Source organism: Peromyscus maniculatus, chromosome 10 (genome assembly GCF_049852395.1).
Source record: "Peromyscus maniculatus bairdii isolate BWxNUB_F1_BW_parent chromosome 10, HU_Pman_BW_mat_3.1, whole genome shotgun sequence".
Taxonomy (NCBI): domain Eukaryota; kingdom Metazoa; phylum Chordata; class Mammalia; order Rodentia; family Cricetidae; genus Peromyscus; species Peromyscus maniculatus.
In genome coordinates, this window is record NC_134861.1 from 5912467 (window position 1) to 5931288 (window position 18822).

Genomic DNA, 18822 nt, shown 5'->3' on the forward strand with positions numbered 1-18822 from the left:
AGTCAATAAAATGCTTGTTGTGCATACACAGGAACCTTAATTCAAATCCCTAAGCCCCAGGTAAAAGGTAGACATGGCATGTGTTTACAACCCCAGTGCAGGGGTTGGAGACAGGCAGATCCCAGGGACGTGGTAGCCAGCCAGTCTAGCTGAATGGTGAGCTCCACATTCAGTGAGAGACCCTGCCTCAAAAGAATGAGGTGGAGAGCAATAGAAAAAGACCTTTAACAATGACTTCTGGCCTCCATATGTGCATGCAGGGTGTATACACACACACACACACACACACACACACACACACACACACATACTTTTTTATTTAATTTAACTCTTATTAGAAACCATGGAAATAAATCTTCATTCTCTTAAATTTTTCAGCAAATTCTAAGAAATATCACCAAAAGTGTGAGCAACAAATACAAAATCAATAATTCTGCCAAAATGTAAAATCTTTGTGCAGCAAAGGATAGTGTCCAGAAAGTAAAAATATAAATGCTTGCAAGTTATGCACCTAGTAAGGATCTAGAGTCCAGAATATTATAAAGAATTTTTATTATTGAACAAGGAGACAAACAATCTAATTTGTTAGTTCTTTGCATGTAGGCCAGACCAGGGGATAATATAGGAGGGAAAAAATAAATGTGGTATGCTAAAAACTTTTAAAAATATTTTTCTTTGAAGAACCAGCAGTTCAATATGTCTTAACCCTATGAAAACATTTTTAGGTAATCAAGAAATTTTGGGCACACCAAACATTAAGTCATCTGAATTTTTAAATCATGGGTTTTTTCTTTTTAAGTTTTTATTAAATGTTGTAAATGCATAATGTTTTTTTGGTTCCAAAAGTTAAAGGTGTTTGCTGAAGAACTGAGAGTAAAATCCTCTGAATTCTGAGATTTGATTTATAATACTGCTGAAAAAATTAGAAGGAAGAAAACGAACCAAGAACGGCCAAGGGTTGCTATTGTTGAAGTCGAGCAATCCACAGTGGTTTATCAGGCACAATGATGTTTCAAAGTTTTGTACAGGGAACACTTTGCTGGGATCCAGATCAGTGCATCCCTCAACTCTCATCAGAGGTTCCTGAGGAGCTGGGAATTAACACAGAGATCCACAGCTGGACAATGTACAGAGAGGGGAGACTTTGGAGCACTCCGCCCTAAATGGGATGTCTTTATTGACCTGCTCAAGGCTCAGGGATCCATGCAGAAAAGCAGAGAGTGAGACTGTAAGAGCCAGACATGGTGGATGATCCCAGGGAAAGAGAATCATCCAAATGTAGTGGGGTTAACACACAGAGACTATGATTGCTTGGGCAAGACCTGGACAAGTCTAAGCTAGACAAAATCCCGGGGCTTAGAAGGGAACGTGGATACAAAGTGCCACCTCTAATCAAGAAGCGGTTTACTATGTATACCTCCAGGGAGAGGGAAATTCAGTGTTCTCTGATGGCGTGTCACTGGACACATGAACTGCTCTCCAGGACAGGCCTCATGCTCAGGGGTAACTGGCCAACACAAAACAGACTCCAAGTTTTTGTGTGCTCTTTTGTTGTTGTTTGGTTTGGTATTTTTTGTTGTTTGTTTTGATGTTGGGATGTTTTTTTTTTCTTTTTTGAGGAGAAAGAACATGAAATTGGGTATGTAGGGAGGTGGGAAAGATCTGAGAAGAGTTAGGGAGAATATGATCAAAATATATTGCATGGAACTTTTAATTTCTCATTGTGTAGATGGAGGAGCTGGAGGGATGGTTCTTCCAGAAGACCTGGGTTTAGTTCCCAGCACCCATATCGAGTGGCTCACAACCACCTGTGACTCCAGCTACAAGAGGATCGAATGCCTTCTTCTGGCACGTGGATTCACACGCGCATATCCACACACCAATACACAAACACCCACATGGCAGTTCACAGCTGTCTGTAACTCCAGTTCCAGGGAATCAGATGATGGGGCACCGAGAGCGTACACACAAGCACACACACACACACACACACACACACACACACACACACACACTCACACATTGGGAGGATGGCACAGGGAAGAGTCAGGAGCACATAACACAACACCCATACACATAAATTTTAAATTAAAAAGATTTTTAAATTTTTAAAAATCTATTTCTATAAGTTTAATTTGTTTAAACCCCACATATAAATGAGATCACGAGCACCTATCTTTCTGGGCTTGACTTATTTTATTTAACATAATGGCCTCCATGTTCACCCATATCGTCAAATGATGAGATTTCTTTCTAAGACTGAACAGTGTGTGTGTGTGTGTGTGTGCGTGTGTGTGTCACAGGGTTCCACCTACACTTGCTGATGAGCACTTTTGTTGACACCATACCTTGACTATTGTAAATTAGGCTTCAGTGAACATGGGAGATTGGTATTTATTTACATGCTGCTTCCATTTCCTTTGGGTATATACCCAGTGGTGGGGATGACAGCTCACGTGACATCTCAACCCCCCTTTAATCTTCTCTTCAGAGCAGCTTTTGCTGAACTTTCATGAGCCTGCCACATAGTCAACTCATACCACAGTGGAGGACAAGGAGTCCCACTGCACTCCATTGGCTCCTTGATGTATAAAACAGGACCTTCCCCTCAGGAGCAAGAAGGCTTCGCGCACAAAGGCCATAGAAAGCTACTGTTGCCTCTTGGTGGAACGGCACATGTGGCATAGTGAGAAGATGGACCAGTGGCCAGCCTCCCCTCCCCCACCTCGCCCCACCTCACCCCTGGCAATGTACTCACTGAGATCTTGGTAAAGATGTAAAGCAATAAGGACAGAAGGGAGAGGTAGATCTGGATCCGCTTGCCTCCAAACCGCTTCCGCAGATACTCTGGCATCGTCACCACCTAATGGGATGAGATGGAGCCCCAGTGAACAGAGAGCCCAGGGCAAGCCGATAAGTGGGGTCTAGCCGGGTGTCAGAGCCTCGGGAGTGTGGTCAGGGATTCATACCCCTTTGTCAGCCCAGCCAGTCTACAAAGCAGCCAGATGGCATGTGCTGATTTCAGTTCTACATACCCTATACAGTAGAAGTAGAGAGGCCCTAACATTCAGGTGCAATATATCAAAAGTATTCAAAAAACACATGTTTTCTAATAAACACATGATTGGACATAACTAAGGAGGCAGATGCTTGCCCTGGAGAAGGTGCATGCAAATGCACATATGTGTTTGTGTGTGTCTATGTCTATCTGTATTTTTTTCTATATAGTTCATCTACTGCAAATAAGACAATGGTAGCCTCTTGCCAATGCACCAAAGAAGTTGTCCAGATTGAAAGTGACTGTCACCTTGTTCTACACATGCAGTCCAAAGGATTGCAGCTGCAGGCCTTCCAATTATTCTGATATTTCTCTTTTGTGAATCCCAAACACACTTCCTGTTTTGCTTCCTGTACCCTTAGCCTGTTGTCTTCTGGGACCAATATGTCACCAGCAATCTGTGAGCCTTCAGAAGGTATAACCTGCAGAGTTTGCCCTACATGACCTTTAGCTCCCAATGTATACACTTACATGTGGGGGGGGGGGGCTCTGAATAAAGTAGGGTCACTTAGGGACTGTCCTAGATGGAAGAGTAGTGAACCTGGACTGAACGGGGCCAGAGGACTGTTTAATGCCCCTGCAGACAATCAGGAGCTCTTTTAAAACCTAGGGATGAAAGCAAACCCGGACTATTCTCTGTCATTTATGCCATAAAGTCTCCCGTGGCTTCCAAGAGGGTCAACTTCACACGTGTATTTGCTGATGAGGAGAGATAACAGAGTGGATACTTACCCCAGCCTTGATGTAGATGGGGACGAACACCCAGCCCAGCACGACCACCAAAACCAAGGCCTGCAACCAAAACAAGAGGTGAATTCAGATCAGGAGAAACTTACCCATCTCTGCATCTCTCAAAAGACCCTCAACTACTATAGAAAAGTCCCCCACCTCTCTATCTATCTATCTATCTATCTATCTATCTATCTATCTATCTATCTATCTATCTATCGTTTGTGCATGCACGCATGCGCTTTGCTACTTGCTTGGCCTACAGCAAAAGCCTGTGAGCAACAGTGGAACCCAGGACGCTCCCTATCAACGCAGCCCAGACTCCCAGCTAGAGCTCGGAGTTCTCTTTCTGCTCTTCCCTGGTTTATAAGGAATAAAATACCAATTAGAGGGGAAGGGGAGGAAAGAAGGGAAGGAGAAAAGAAGAGATAAAGGGAGGGAGGGAGGGAGGGAGGGAAGGAGGAAGGGAGAGAGGGACGGAGGGGAGAAGGAGGGAGGGAGAGAAATGAAGGGAAAGGAAAGAGGGAGGGATGGAGGGAGGGAGGGAGGGAGGGAGGGAGGGAGGGAGGGAGGGAGGGAGGGAGGGAGGGAGCTCCAGTAGCATTTCCCAACCTCTAACATGTCTAGAGGAGGCCTCATCTTTTAAGGACCAAGGGAAAAGAGAGGGGCCTCTCCTATGAAAGCTCTTGGAGTTGAAATCCCCCATCTGCACCCAGGGTGGTTCTGAGGATCTTCTGAACATGGGCTGAGCTGGCCGGCTGCCAAGACTCTGCTGTGATCACATCGGGAAGCTTAGTTCTTAGTGTGGATGGTGGCAGCACCTTCACGAGGTAGCGGAGCACACGGACAATCCTTGTGTCTTTGAGAGCACTGTTCTCAGAAGTGACTCCTCAGTCATCAGTCCCTGAGGGGCGATTTTTACAAAAGCCAGTCTTGGTTCTACCTAACCCATCTTCCTGCTTTGGGTGATGTCCCATCCCGTCCCATGTCGTCTCCCCCCCCCCCACCCGCCACCGTTGCAGTCCAGGGGGAGCCTCACAAGAGCCTGTGCTATGTTGTTTACACTTTCAGCCTTCAGCTCTAGTGACTGAGTGAGTATCTTCTCTTTCTAAAGTTAACCTGCCTCCCACATTTCATTACAGTGACGAAAAAGGACCTGATTCGAACTCCTTCCCGCTCCCCTGCCCCGCCCCCCAGGACACAGTGACTCAGGAATCACTTACGTTCCATTCAGAGCCACCCATGGCAATGCCCGAGGCTGCTCCTGTCCCCGCCAGCCCCACAAAGTGCCCACTTCCAATGTTACTGGCAAAGAGGGAGGCTCCAACCTGGAAACATAAACAAATAAACAAATAAGTTAAGTGAGCACAACACTCAGGCTGGGACAACGGAAGAAGAGACATGTCCGAAAAATGAAGGGACATGAGCGATCAGAAGCCAGCAGGGGTCTTGATCAGGTTGAAATCTGTGGTGCCAGTTCCCACAGCAGACATGGGGACTTGAGAAATAACGAAAGAGACAAAGAGAGACTCGGAGGAACAACAAGACACATCTCATGTCAGACCATCTGTGGGTCGTTCTTGAACCTGATTTGAACTGTGAGGAGAACTCGGGAAGTCCCACAACCCACCAGGGTGGCCCTGAGGCTTCTGTGAGCCTGTCTGCTCAGGAGCAAGGCTGAGCCATCCACCTTTGCATCCTGGTCAGACCAGGTGGCCCGGGGCCTTGTCTAATAAGGCTTTCAATGAGCACAGACTATGCTCTCAAAGGGAATCATTTCGACCTCAGATACCTTGTCAAGAAAGAGTGGTTTCCAGCCATTGAATTTGGGGATTTTATATGCTCAAAAGTAACACAAGATAATATTAATGGTAACTATTCTCTAAGTCCAATTCACATGGTGATTTGTGATTTTTTTTTTCCACAAAGGTCCTGGAGATGCCCCAGGAATAATCACACTTTTCAAGAACACACATGGGTGGTGGTGGCGCATGCCTTTAATCTCAGCACTCGGGAGGCAGAGTCAGGTGGATCTCTGTGAGTTTGAGGCCAGCCTGGTCTACAGCATGAGATCCAGGACAGGCTCCAAAATGACACAGAGAAACCCTATCTCGAAAAACAAAACAAAACAAAAACCAGAAGAACACATATATATATCTGAAGCAGTTTGGGAAACAGATTAGGAGAGTATACATCAAATCTCCAAGAATAGGAGATAGGAGAATGAAACTGAATACAGGGCTGTGAACGGGAGTTGGAGAAGAGCATGTCCACCCGGGCCTTGGAGAGATGGCTCAGCAATTAAAAGGACATATTACTCTTGTAGAGGACACAAGTTCAGTTCCCAGCACCCATGCTGGTGACTCACAACCACCCATGGCTCCAGCTCCAGAGGATCAAAGCCTTCTTTATTCTGCTGGTACCTACACCCAACATGCGCAGTTCCACACACAGACACACATAATGTAAAATAAAGTAAATATTTTTAAAAGAATGCCAATTTATTATTTTTTTTTAAAAAAAAGAAGAAAAATGTCAACTGAGATAAGAAAAGGATTTTGCACTGCTTAAGTTACAATGAAGCTATGTCCCAATAAACCCCCCAGTCAGTGACCTCTGAAGTCTTCAACTACAAAGTAGACCTCACCGAAGAGTGCTGCAGACCCCAGGAATCCCACCTCTTCCGGTGGAGCAGTGAGTAGCAAATGCCCTTTTCCTCATTAGCACTCCATCCCCTAAGAATATTTCTAGTCCCATGGGTCAGAACAAGTCTAAAGAGAAACAGCTTTTGGTAGAAATTACAAGACACAGGCTTGAGATGAGAGGCATTTCAGTCAGCTCCAGTCAGTTTACAGACTTAGATGAGGAAGTAACAGATTATTTTAATCCCAAATGGCCCCCTGAGAAACATAAAGAAAGATTAAGGGGCCCCTGAGAGCCGCTGACCTGGTGGGACAGAGTCACCAGCAGACTAGGGTAGGTGGCAGAGATTCTACCCACTCTGCCCCAGGGAGAAACCTGCTGTTATTTCATTCAGGGTCTTATATAGGGTAACACAATATTATCACACTATGAGACCTCCTGAGAACATAAACTAGGGCCACTGAAGTTTGCTGTGCTCTCCCCCAGCTTTCTGGGGTGGCAGCCGTTGCTGCAAATAGCTCTCTTTGCGATGACTCACTGGAAACTAAAGGGTTAACTTGTGCTTTAAAACTTAGAAACTTGCCAGGCGGTGGTGGTACACGCCTTTAATCCCAGCACTTGGGAGGCAGAGGCAGGTGGATCTCTGTGAGTTCAAGGCCAGCCTGGTCTACAGAGTGAGATCCAGGAAAGTCGCAAAGCTACACAAAGAAACCCTGCCTCAAAAAAATCAAAAAAGATAGATAAATAAAACTTAGAAACTGCTTCGCCTTGGAGCTCAGAACTCCAACAGCTCATTTAAATATCAAAACAAACCTTGCCAACAATGCTGATTTAAAAACTGAAATGGTGATTTCCCCAACATAAACTAATCCTTCAGCTCTCCTCCTACAGCTGCCTTTGAAAAGTGTCTTTCTCTCTCTCTTTTCTCTTTCTCTTTCTGGGTTGACTGTTACTATGAAGTCCTTGGTTATTTACAAAAATCTTGGCCAAGTTCAAGAACTTGCAGTTAACTCATTCAGAACCAGATCTGTGGGAGGAGGCTGCTCCTCCCATGGCCGTAATACTATACGGGGTTTCTTGGATCCCAAAGATGTTTGGAGACTGAGGAATCCTGCCAAAATAAACGCTTACTCCTTTTCTGAACATCTGCCTTGTTTCTCTCTGAGCCTAACTGCCTGTCTCAGCTTTCATTTCCGCCTGCGTCTTCACCCCTCCCCATCCCTTACCTTTCCTGACGTCTGGCTGACCTTACACAGACAGGCTGATATAGCTTCAATATAAATCCTTCTCACTTTTAACTCATGATAGCAATTACTTTAGGTTTTTTACTGTGCTTATCTTATTTCATGACACATGATAAAGGATTTATTAAATTATCACTCTCCTTATATACTATATTTCTGATTAAAAGTTCTTGTTTCTTTATTAAAATAACTTCAATACAAACTTATTATTTTTAAAGCTAAACCTAACAGGGATAAAACTTAAAGTTTTAAGTCTATAAGGACAACTTACATATAAACTGTTAAGAATAAGTTTACTTTAATTATAAACTATTAAAGATAATTGAAATATACAACTTATTGATTTTTTGGCCAACTTAAACTATAAACTATTAAGGATAAGTTTTACTTAAATTATAAGCTATTAAAAATAATTATTAGAGCTGGGCAGTGGTGGCACATGCCTTTAATCCCAGCACTTGGGAGACAGAGGCAGGTGGATCTCAGTGAGTTCGAGGCCAGCCTGGTCTACAGAATGAGTTCCAGGACAGCCAGGATTGTTACACAGAGAAACTTTGTCTCTTAAAAAACAAAAAACAAAAATTATTAGGATACAAGTTAAAGCTTAATCGTCTTATAATGATCAAATTCTCTAATGTATACAAAACTATATTTACATACATGGTAAGTATGTTAAATATTAGTATAATAAATTCTTTACTTAGCCCCCTGGCATTTAAAGTGTTTAAGCTTCCCACAATAGACAAAACTATGCCATGCTCCTTATTGCCAGGATTTTTTCCAAATTATACTTTGAAATCATTTTGATTATATTTCCATTTACCAGGTCTAAAGATAATTTACCTTGCTATTAAATTTCAAATAAAAGATAGATCATCAAACAGATTTCAAAATAACCTTTTACTATTCCTTTGTTTAAAGAAACTCACTTCACATTGGCTAATCTCAGTAATTAATCACTATGTCTCCTGACAAATTAATACAAAGACGCTTTTAGATGTAAAATTTTTAATAGGATATGTAGGCTTAGATATAAAGAATGCTTCAGGAAATAAAAAAAAACTTAGAATATGTGAAATACAAATTATTGGGACAGATAACTATAACATAAACATCTAGATATGTTATAAATGATAACATGAGTCTGAGAAAATAACCTAGATATGCTGAGGATGCATGCCTACATTAGGTCTATAGTTATGGGATAATTCATAAAGGTTTAAATATGGATAAAGTGTTTATGAGGTCTGAGATATATAGGCTTAAGGTATGGACACATATATAAATAATGTTTTATGCAAGTTATAGAGGTCTGAGGATGAAAAGGCTTAAATAATGATAAAGGAAAGGGTCAACAATATTGGATAGGCAGGAGGAATTGGTCACAGTTCAAATTACAAGCTTCTTTACTCAATACACTCAGGCAATTATATGACATATACAGCAACAAATTAGATTAGTTTAAGCTACCATGTCAGAATTTAAATAACTACAACAGTTTTGGCCTGAGGATTTTTACTGGACACTCTGGTGCCTGGGTTGATGAAGATTTTATCTTGATTCAATGTCCTTATAACCACAGAAGCTGCCAATCTGAGTATAGGCTGTTATTTATCTCTAGATTCTTAATAATTGAACTTTGGTTTTGTGAATAAGTTGATACAATTCCAGGTCCTTTTGATGAACTCAATTTATCAATGATGTCAAAACTTCAAGGAATATGATTGGAAATGATAAGTCTGTTCTAAATATAGCTTGTTAATTTTAACTAAAGGTAAACAAGATTTGAGATATATAAAAGAATAAAACATGTTTCAGATTTCACCCTCTTGCTATCCTGCTGTTTTGTTGAGATTCCAAAGGTTCATAATTTTGCTCTGACAAAGTATCACCACTGTTATTACATTGCTAATTAAGGTTTTTGTCTCTTTAAGAAGATTCTTACAAGATTCAGAAGCTCTAAGTTCACCATCACCCACAAGCCAAGAAAGACTCAAGAAGAATACTACCTGACTACAGTTTGTTTTCCCACATATATATGGGAAGCTTTCCCTCTCTCCCTGCCCTTCTCATCTGCTAAAACCATGTATTTAATATTCCAAATATACACTGAAGAGAAAAGGTTTCTTCTTTAAAACTCCTTAACTTCATGTTCTGCCATTAACATATATTTGTTCCAGCAGAAATTCTAGTCATTTAAAGAGTTATAGGTTGTCATCCTCTGGGCCATGGATGTGCTGTCTAGCTGAAGATCTGCATCCTGCCCTCCAGCCCACATGCCAGGGGGTTCTGTTGCATTCTCCCAGTTCCCTCTCAGCACAGAATGATTCAAATGCCACCTGCATGGACAACACATGAAAAAACCTGCTCTTCCCAGTTTTCCACTGTGTTCCAGCCTGGCCTTGTTGGATCAAAACCCTTCAGAAGAATTACAGCGAACTAGAAGTGATAGCACAGGTGTCTGGCCTTGGTATATCTTAGTCCTTCAAGAGATCAATAGCACCTATGTTGCCCTAAGCTTCCTCCACCAGCACCTCCCCCCTCTGATTCAAAAAACAATTGACACTTTGTATTTATTTCTACACCAGTTTTTAATTGCAAGATTTTTGGCTCAGTAGACTGATTATGTATAGGTCCTGAGATTTAGGTGATTAACAGAAAAAGGCTGTTGACTGACTAACCATGTCTGGATATTATTAATCACATAAAATAGAACACGTATTCTTTACCTTTTCCTTAAATCTCTCATTGGTTTAATTTCTTTCCTTGTAACCCTTGTAGCTCTCCCTTCCAGGGATAGCCAGAACTTTTTACAGCCTACAGCTGTTGTCAGTCACCAATTAAACTGACCAAGTCTTTGCCAAGTGCGACTCTTATCAGAATACTTGTCCCTGAGAGTTTACTTTGTAGTTTTTACTAACAAGTTGTTAATGAATAGATGTATAGACACGTGGGGAGAGAAAGAGAAGGGAAGAACTAAGACATAACAATGAGAGAATGAAGATGAGAGGAACATGGAAAGAACTAGATAGAATCATGAGAGAACAGAGAAGGGACAGAGAGAAGCTAAGGATGAGAATAGAAAACGTGTGGATAGATTTGATTTAGAAGAATAAAGTGAAGGGACTAAAGAGCTCTGTGTGCTTAGATTCATTTGTTATCCCTCAGATTAGTATCCTAGCCGCTTGTAGCGTCTGTTCTGGACCCTGGTTGAAATGCCCTCATGGCAGGCACTTGTGGGGAATTCGTTAGGAGGAAGCATGTCACTGGCTTTGAAGTGTAAAAGGCTCATTTCCAGTGTGCTCTCTCTGCTCTGTGATCGTGGTTTAAGACATGATCCCCTCCACCATCATGAACTCCAACCCTCTGCAACCGTAAGCCCAAACAAAGCCTAACTTTTGTAAGTTGCTTTGGTCATGGTGTTTATCATGGCAGCAGAACACTAAGACACCAGCCTACCTTAAAAGTGCTCAGAGAACTCACATCACCCTACAGTTGGGCAGATTCATCCAGCATTCTATAATTACATGTTGAAAATCCCCTGTAACTTATTGACTACTGAAAAACATATTGTATGTATCAGTAATCTTTCACACCATCCTACACTTCAGAAGATGAACCATAGTAACATGGGGGCTATCTGCATTTCATTCCGTTTTTACTAATTAGATGAAAGGAGACATTTTCCTAAAGTCTCCAAATCTGGAACAAAATACACATTACCAAAACAGGAAGATACTCCAAGAAACTGCCCTACTTATACCAGCCCATGTCTCCAGCATGTGGTGGCCGGTGCTTGGTGACAAATGCTAGCCAAAGTAGAGGGGGGTTCTTGAAAACCAGATAGAAGGGCTCTCAGATGGGTCAGGAGAGGACGGGGATGAACGTGCATTCATTCAAGGCCCCAACCAATGACAATGTAGCTCCTATAAAATGTCCAGTCTTGTTTTAGACAGAGGGGACTAAGTGCTGACTAACACAGACAAAATCTATACTCACAAGAAACTTGAACCCAAGAACAACACCAAAGAAAAGGCCAGAGAGTGGTAACACAGAGCATGACCCAGCATAGTGAAGAGCCAGGAAAGCGCCATCTGTGGGTGACACCACAGAGTGAAGACCTAGATGATGCCGGTCAGTCACCCCCGTGGAGGCCAGACTGAAGCACCAGAGGATGGTGCTCCAAGTGGGCATGAGTGTACGGCTGAAGAGACCAGACTGGATAGAGTGAGATGAACAGGGAAGGGTGGATTTTGTTCTAAATATACCAGGAAGTCACCACAAGATTTTAAGACCAAAAAAAAAAAAAAAAAGTCATTTAATTTGCTTTCTAAATTGTGTTCTAGGAACTGCTGTAAATTGTGCAGGGAGTGTAATATGGGGAGGCCACCTCTGCAGCCGGGTGAGTGGGGGTGGCGGCTTGGCCTAGGCGAGGCAAAGACCAGCTTGAGGATTGGGAGTTATACTTTAAAAACAAAGCCGACAGCCTTTCTTGGTGGGTTTGATGAGGGAAAGCATAGCCAAGGCTGAGAAGGTGAAGGCCACGCAGGAAGAAGAGGAAACTTGTAACATTATACAGACTGAGCAGGGAACATACATACACATATATGTACACAACAACAATTAAAAGGAGGTCACGAATTTGAAAAAGAGCGTGGGGGGGGTTGGAGGGAGGAAAGGAAAGAGGAAAATGATGCAATTATAGTATAATCTCAAGAAAGAAAAGACATGTTTTTAAAAAAAGAACCTAAGGGGTTATATTGTTTAAAAATACGTGGTTGGTATGTGAAATGAAAAAAATTTAAAATAAATCATTTTAAAAAATAAAAACATCAACCTCTTTCTGACCAAGCATTGATGAAGATGATAGTCCAATTTTAACCAGATTGTCCCTCCTTTTAATGTCCTTTAAAATGGTCCAAATCTGGATTTTCCCCCAAAGAAGATTACTCCAAGAAAATGCCCTAATTATCTAGCCCCCATCCTGAACCATTATGTGTTAATTCATCACCTCTCACCTGATTAGTTATGAAGCCCAGTGTTGTACAGCTGAAGACTTGATTATCAGAGTTATTGGTGAACTCCCCAACTCTAAAATTCAAGAGACTTCTCTAATGTCCTCCCTCCAGGAGACAGTGGACGTCAGCGCATCTCAGGCTGGCCTGATGCTCATGTCTCACATCTGAGGAAGGGATGGAGTCAAGGCTGGCGTATTGCGGTACTAGAGTGTGCTGGGACTGGGTTGGCCTCAGTTATGGAAGGAGCACGGCTTTGACCTCCTCCTAGGTTTGACCACACCCACCCCGTGACCCGCGCTCATGACCTGCCTGCCTCCATCATCTACAAAACTCTGACTCTGTCTCCACAATGTTACTGACATCTAGCACTTTTTTTTTTTTCAACATCTAGCACTTTTTTGTTTTGTTTTGCTTTTTAGGATTTTTTTTCCACTCCTAGTCTTTTAAGGTAGACAGATTTGCTTATGAAACAGCTGTTTTTAAAAGCCCACAAATTTTAAGTCCAAACAATGGGGTCAAATCCAGCAGTGATGAAACGCCCGCGACAAAACTGACCACCCAAGGTAATGGCGGACAGCCAGGCTGGAATCCTCATGGCAAGCAAGAAGATCAAGCAGGGGTCTGCACAGTGGGTATGTGGGTCACCTTAGCTTCTACCTGCTTCTTAACAATTCACACAGTAAGAGGTTTTTACAGATGACCTGCACCCACTTAATTAGCCATGCAGCATTTTATACTCTGTAATGGGATTTTAAGGCCACCATATTCCTTTGGGACAAACCCTTTAATGATTTTAATATCACTTACTCATTCTTTTGAAGTGTAAACTGTCTTAACTGGATTACAATTAATTACAGATCATTTTTAAATACACCATTGCTACCATATTAAAATTATTTATACTATTTATATCCAATTATAAATAGTATATAAATCCAAATTCACAGACAAATAAACACACGTGATGCAGACACCCAAGGACCATGTCCTTCTGTTAGCTGTCACAGCTCGGACATGAGTCCTCACTGTGTGAACGAAAGTCAGACGCAATTCTTCATCAGCGATGAAGTGGGATTGTCAGGCACCTTCCAGTGTAGATCCTCAAGCCAGGCCAGCGGATGAGACGGCAGCAGAGATAGAGAAATACCTTCAGAAAGTCCGATGAGAAAACGCCTTTCTCCATAACCCGTGTGTTTCTCCTGCCGAGAGTAGCTGTGTTCTTCGGGTGTTTAAAAAGGAACTCCTTGGGGGTTGGGGGGAGGTGGATATTTTCTGGCCACCTTAACCAATCCCATATCCAGTCTGAGTTTTTCTTCAAGATGCCTTCAACTTCTTGTCTTCTCTCAATGTACTCTTCCTCAGGCAGAATGCTGTTTTTCTCTCCAGTGCTGAGGTGTCCGTTTGGGCTCTGCTGGTATCTTGTGGTGTCTTCAGTGCGGTGGGCTGTCGCAGCGAAGGCTCTTGGATTCATCCAGCGGTATTTTTTTCCATGTTACCATTATAGATAGAGACGGAGGCTGGAACGCTGCTCCCATTCCCATTGCTGAAGTACAGGTCTACCCAGGAGTCCTGCAGGCTGCAGGTTCGCCTCCCCGATCAGCAACACGGTGGCTCAGCAAAAGAGCCTGGGCCCAACCGCTGTGAGGGCCCAGGGTTCCAGTTCGTACTCTCTACATCGCTCTTGGCTGCTTGCCTTTGGCTGCCTGCCATTATCTCCCAACAAGACTGCAGTGTGTGTTGGAGGGAGGGGGTGGAGAGAAAGAGAGAGAGAGACAGAGAGAGAGAGAGAGAGAGAGAGAGAGAGTACGCATGTGCGTGTATGCACAATGTGGGGGTGCTATGATGTGTGACGGCCAAAGCACAACTTGGAGCAATCAGTTTTCTTCTTCCACCATGTAGGTCCTAGGGATCCAACTCTTCAGGTGGCTTTACCCACTGAGCCATCCCACCGCCTCTACAACATTTTCCTACATCATTTCAAGTCTCTCCCTCCCATGTGTCACTCCCACCCACACACATGTTCAGCTCCATGCGTCCTGGAAGCTCCATGCCCGGCAATGAACCCTGTAAACTCAGTGAGATTTCAAAGCTAATCTCCTCTGGAACAAATGTCCTCGAGCCTCACGTTTGCAGTTGGAATTCTTCCTCACTCTCTTACCATCTAGGTACTCACAACACCTGAGAGCCTCTCCACTTCTCATATTACAGTCCTTCAGAAGGCAATCAAGGTGATGGCTAACTAACGACTATCATGGATCTATCTCTAGTCAGTATCTACTTTCCCCATCTCACTCCCAGAGGACAACTACTTGACCCTTGAAGACAAATTATATTTCGAAGCCCAAAGTCCAGTATGACTTTATCTGGAGATAGGATTATTTCGGAGCTTATCAGGTTAAATGAAGTCATATAGGTGGAGTCTTGCGATAAGATGGGTGGCATTATAAAAGAAAGAGAGGAAAGCAGAGATCTTTTACTCTCCCCTCCATGGCCCCACCACACACACACACACACACACACACACACACACCATACATACATACACACACACACACACACACACACACACACACACACACACAAAATGAGCCCATATGAAGACTCAAGAGACAGCAGCTACCTTCAAACCAGGAAAAGAGATCTCACCAGAACCAACTCTGGTTGCACCAAATCTTTCAAACCTCCCCTCTCAGCCCCAGCTCCTTGGCAGGAGTCCCAGTCCCTCTAATTCCCATCACTACGGGAAGAGCTGCCCCTCAATTATTCGGACCATTTACCGAGGACAGCTTGCCTCTCGCTGCAATTTAGATCTCTGATAAGACCAATTCAGTTGTCCATAGTACAGTGACTCTACCATTAAAATTTTCACTTCAGTCCCTCCAGGGTTTGACACAAACTGAATGGTTTCCTGTGAGCCTCTTCTTAAGGGAAAACTACTTATACCCAAAGGAGAACATCTGGCCGCGTCATCTCTCCCTGCTCTTAATGTTAGTGCTAGAAGGTAATGGGATTACACATATCTCCAGGACCAAAGACAGACATTGTTTAATGTCTGTGCCTTCGCTGAGTAACTCAGCCCTAGAAATGGGCTCCTGGAACCAGAGATACTTACTGAGTCTTCCTCAGGCTCATCAGCTCCACCTGGGACTTTTGAGACTGCAACGTCTCAGTTACCACCCAGACTTAGTGAATTAGAGAAGTAAGTCCCTCCAGGTGCTTCTTACCCACAATGAAGTGCAAGGAGCCCGCCTCGTTTGTTCAAAGCCATCATTTCTCAGCCTTGTTTGGAGATCGTTTGGGGAGCAGAATGGCTGTCTCTAGCTACACAGAGCACTCAGATCAAGGGTCCTTTATCTGCAGAGTTGTAACCATGAGTTACAGAGTTAAGGTCTGTAACCATGGTATTTATCCTGCCCAATAGGTGACACTATCACTTCTGTCACAAGTCAAAATACAACATGTGGTCTGGAGAGGGTTTGGCCATCTCACCTCCGAAAGCCCAGAACTGCTAATCAAGTTAAGATTTTCAAGCTGGTCTCGGGTCACAGCCACACTATTAAACAGTTCCAGTGGAAACTTCCTAAAGTGATTCAGCAGACTGTAGGAAAGTCTTCTTCAAATAACAATTGAATGAATCCTCAAGGATGGGATTGCAAGGATTCCCAGATTTGGGCGCCACAGTGAATGAAATTGCGGCACTCAAAGAAGTGGATGCTCCCAGACTACCTCAGGCTGCATAGCAAGTTCCAAGCCAGCCTGGCTGTGGAGTGACATACAGTCTCACATGAAAAAAAGAGTTTCCAGAAGGGGATCACATAGTTAGGTTGTCTAGCCAGTGACCTCCAGGGATCTGCCTATCTCCACCCTATACCCCATCCCTAGCTTTGGGTCTACAGGAGTGAACTATTATGTCAGATTTTACATGGGGGCTGGGGATCTGAATTCAGGTCCTCATGCTTGCTGTCACAGTCAGGGTTACCACTGCTGTGATGAAACACCATGACCAAAAGCAAGTTGGGGAAGAAAGGGTTATTTGGCTTACAATTCTACAGCATAGTCCCTCATTGAGGGAAGGTGGAACAGGAATTTAAACAGGGCAGGAACCTGGAGGCAGGAGCTGATGAGAAGCCATGCAGAGTCGCTGCTGACTGGCTTGCTGATCATAGCTTGCTCAGCCCGCTTTCTTATAGAGCCCAGGACCATAGGACCTACATGCCCAGGACCATAATGCCCTACAATAGGAACATTTTATAAATTTGATAAATTAAGATTCATACTAATGACGGAATACTATGCAGCCATTAAATTAATGATGGCTTTGGAAATTTTGCTATAACATGGGAGATAGTCATGATAAAATGTAAGCTCAAATAACATACAGCCAGGCATGAGAGCAATGCCTACAATTCCAGACCTCAGGGGACTGGGGTAGGAGGATTACCACAATTTCCAGATGGCCCTGGTCCACATAGTGAGTGCCAGATCAGTTAAGCTATGTCAGAAACTTTACCACAATAAATCAAAATGGAGACAGGTATGGTGGAGAACCCCTGTAATCCCAGCACTTCAGAGGGAAGACAGGCGTGTCAGGAGTACAACTACATACTTTGAAAGCCAGCAAGGGCTACAAGAGACCTTGTTTCAAAAGAAAACAAGAGATGGCTTCATATACTATAGCCTATGTACCATATGATCCTCAAAATATTTAAGATGCACGTTTGTGTGCATCTATATACATGCATTGATGGATATATATCCAGATTCAGGCATGCTTATGTTTGGAAGAGAAAACACGGAGCACATATTTATTTTTACTTTTTAGACTTTTCTAATTTCTTTACAATGATTTTATAGATTTAATTATCAAAACACAAGTCTTTAAACCCTCCAGTGCTCTCTCAGACTCACTGACAGCGCCTGAAGCCTGAGAACAAAGCAGGCAGGTGAGTTCAGTATTGTTGTTGTGTAAAATGTCACCAAGAGCTCATCAGGTAAGAAATCTGTGGGGGACCTGCCCCCACTTTTCCTCCAGGTACTCTTGAGGAGTGAGGGATAAGAGATTTAGATAGAAATATAGAGGGGAGAGAGAGACAGATAGAAACACAGGATAGCCTCGGGAGGGCCTGGATCCTTATCCACCAGCCCCTTCTGTCTCTTCTAAAGGGCATTTTAAAGGAATGCCAAGGGGTGGAGCAAAAGACCTCCCCCTAGCTCAGCAAGTGCAGACCCTTCCAAACACTCAGTAACCACACACATGGTCAGTGCATCCCCTTCTGCAGCCCTGCTGGGTAAAGCAAGCTTAGATCTCACTAGGAAACCTCTGTGGGCTCCCACAGAGACCTCACTGCCACATTTGACAACCTGAGTTCAACACCCGGAACCTAAATGGTAGGTGAAAAAAACAAAACAAAACAGTTCCCCTAAGTTGTCCTCTGGCTTCCTTCCACACGCATGCATGGCATGTGCCCCTGAACAAATACATACACACGCACACACTATTTAGTTATTTAACTAAACAAAGAAATGAATTAAAAGTGGTAAAGGCCACTAACTACTAACCACAATTACACTTTGTGTGAGGAAAAGTAGAAAAGAGTTGTTTGAATACAGCTCGGCTGACATCAGAGCTTGGAGGTGAGTACGCTCAACCCTGCTGTTTTCAAATGAAAACAAAACTTTGTCACCAAGGAAAAAAGTAATTCAAATCACACACTGACTTCGTCTTTACCACATGACCTAAGGAAAGCCAGAGCCTGTGCACACCCAGGACCCAGCAACAGCAGCCATGCTGGACAGCACAGTTAAGTGGCATACACTCCTTCTCCTGAGCACAGGGGGCACTCTCCAACAGGGTTCTAGTCTCGCCTTTGACACAGCAAATTGCATGGCCTGAAGTCAGTTGCTTTAACACTTTGTAACTCTACTCTAAACTGAGAATAAGAACCCCTCTTCACCAGCCAGGTGTGGTGGAGTGTACCTATAATCCCATCACTTGTGAAGTAGAGGAGGAAAGATAGAGGATCAAGACAGCCGTGGCTATGTAGCAAGTCTGAGGCCAGCCTGGGCTACGTGAGAGCCTGTCTCAAAACAGAAAAGGGGGAGAGAAAGAGAAGACTCTCGGTCTCCCTCA

General features: G+C 43.3%; 1 protein-coding gene across 1 annotated transcript in view; it reads right to left on the reverse strand.

Annotated features, from left to right (window-relative positions):
* Positions 1-18822, reverse strand: part of Slc5a1 (solute carrier family 5 member 1) — an 80186-nt gene that overhangs the window by 34559 nt on the left and 26805 nt on the right. Inside the window, exons 3-5 of the mRNA XM_006972898.4 lie at positions 5011-5115; positions 3791-3850; positions 2759-2863 (exon numbers count right to left, since the gene is read on the reverse strand). Coding sequence (XP_006972960.1) covers positions 2759-2863; positions 3791-3850; positions 5011-5115 — 270 coding nt within the window. The remainder of the gene's footprint in view (positions 1-2758; positions 2864-3790; positions 3851-5010; positions 5116-18822) is intronic.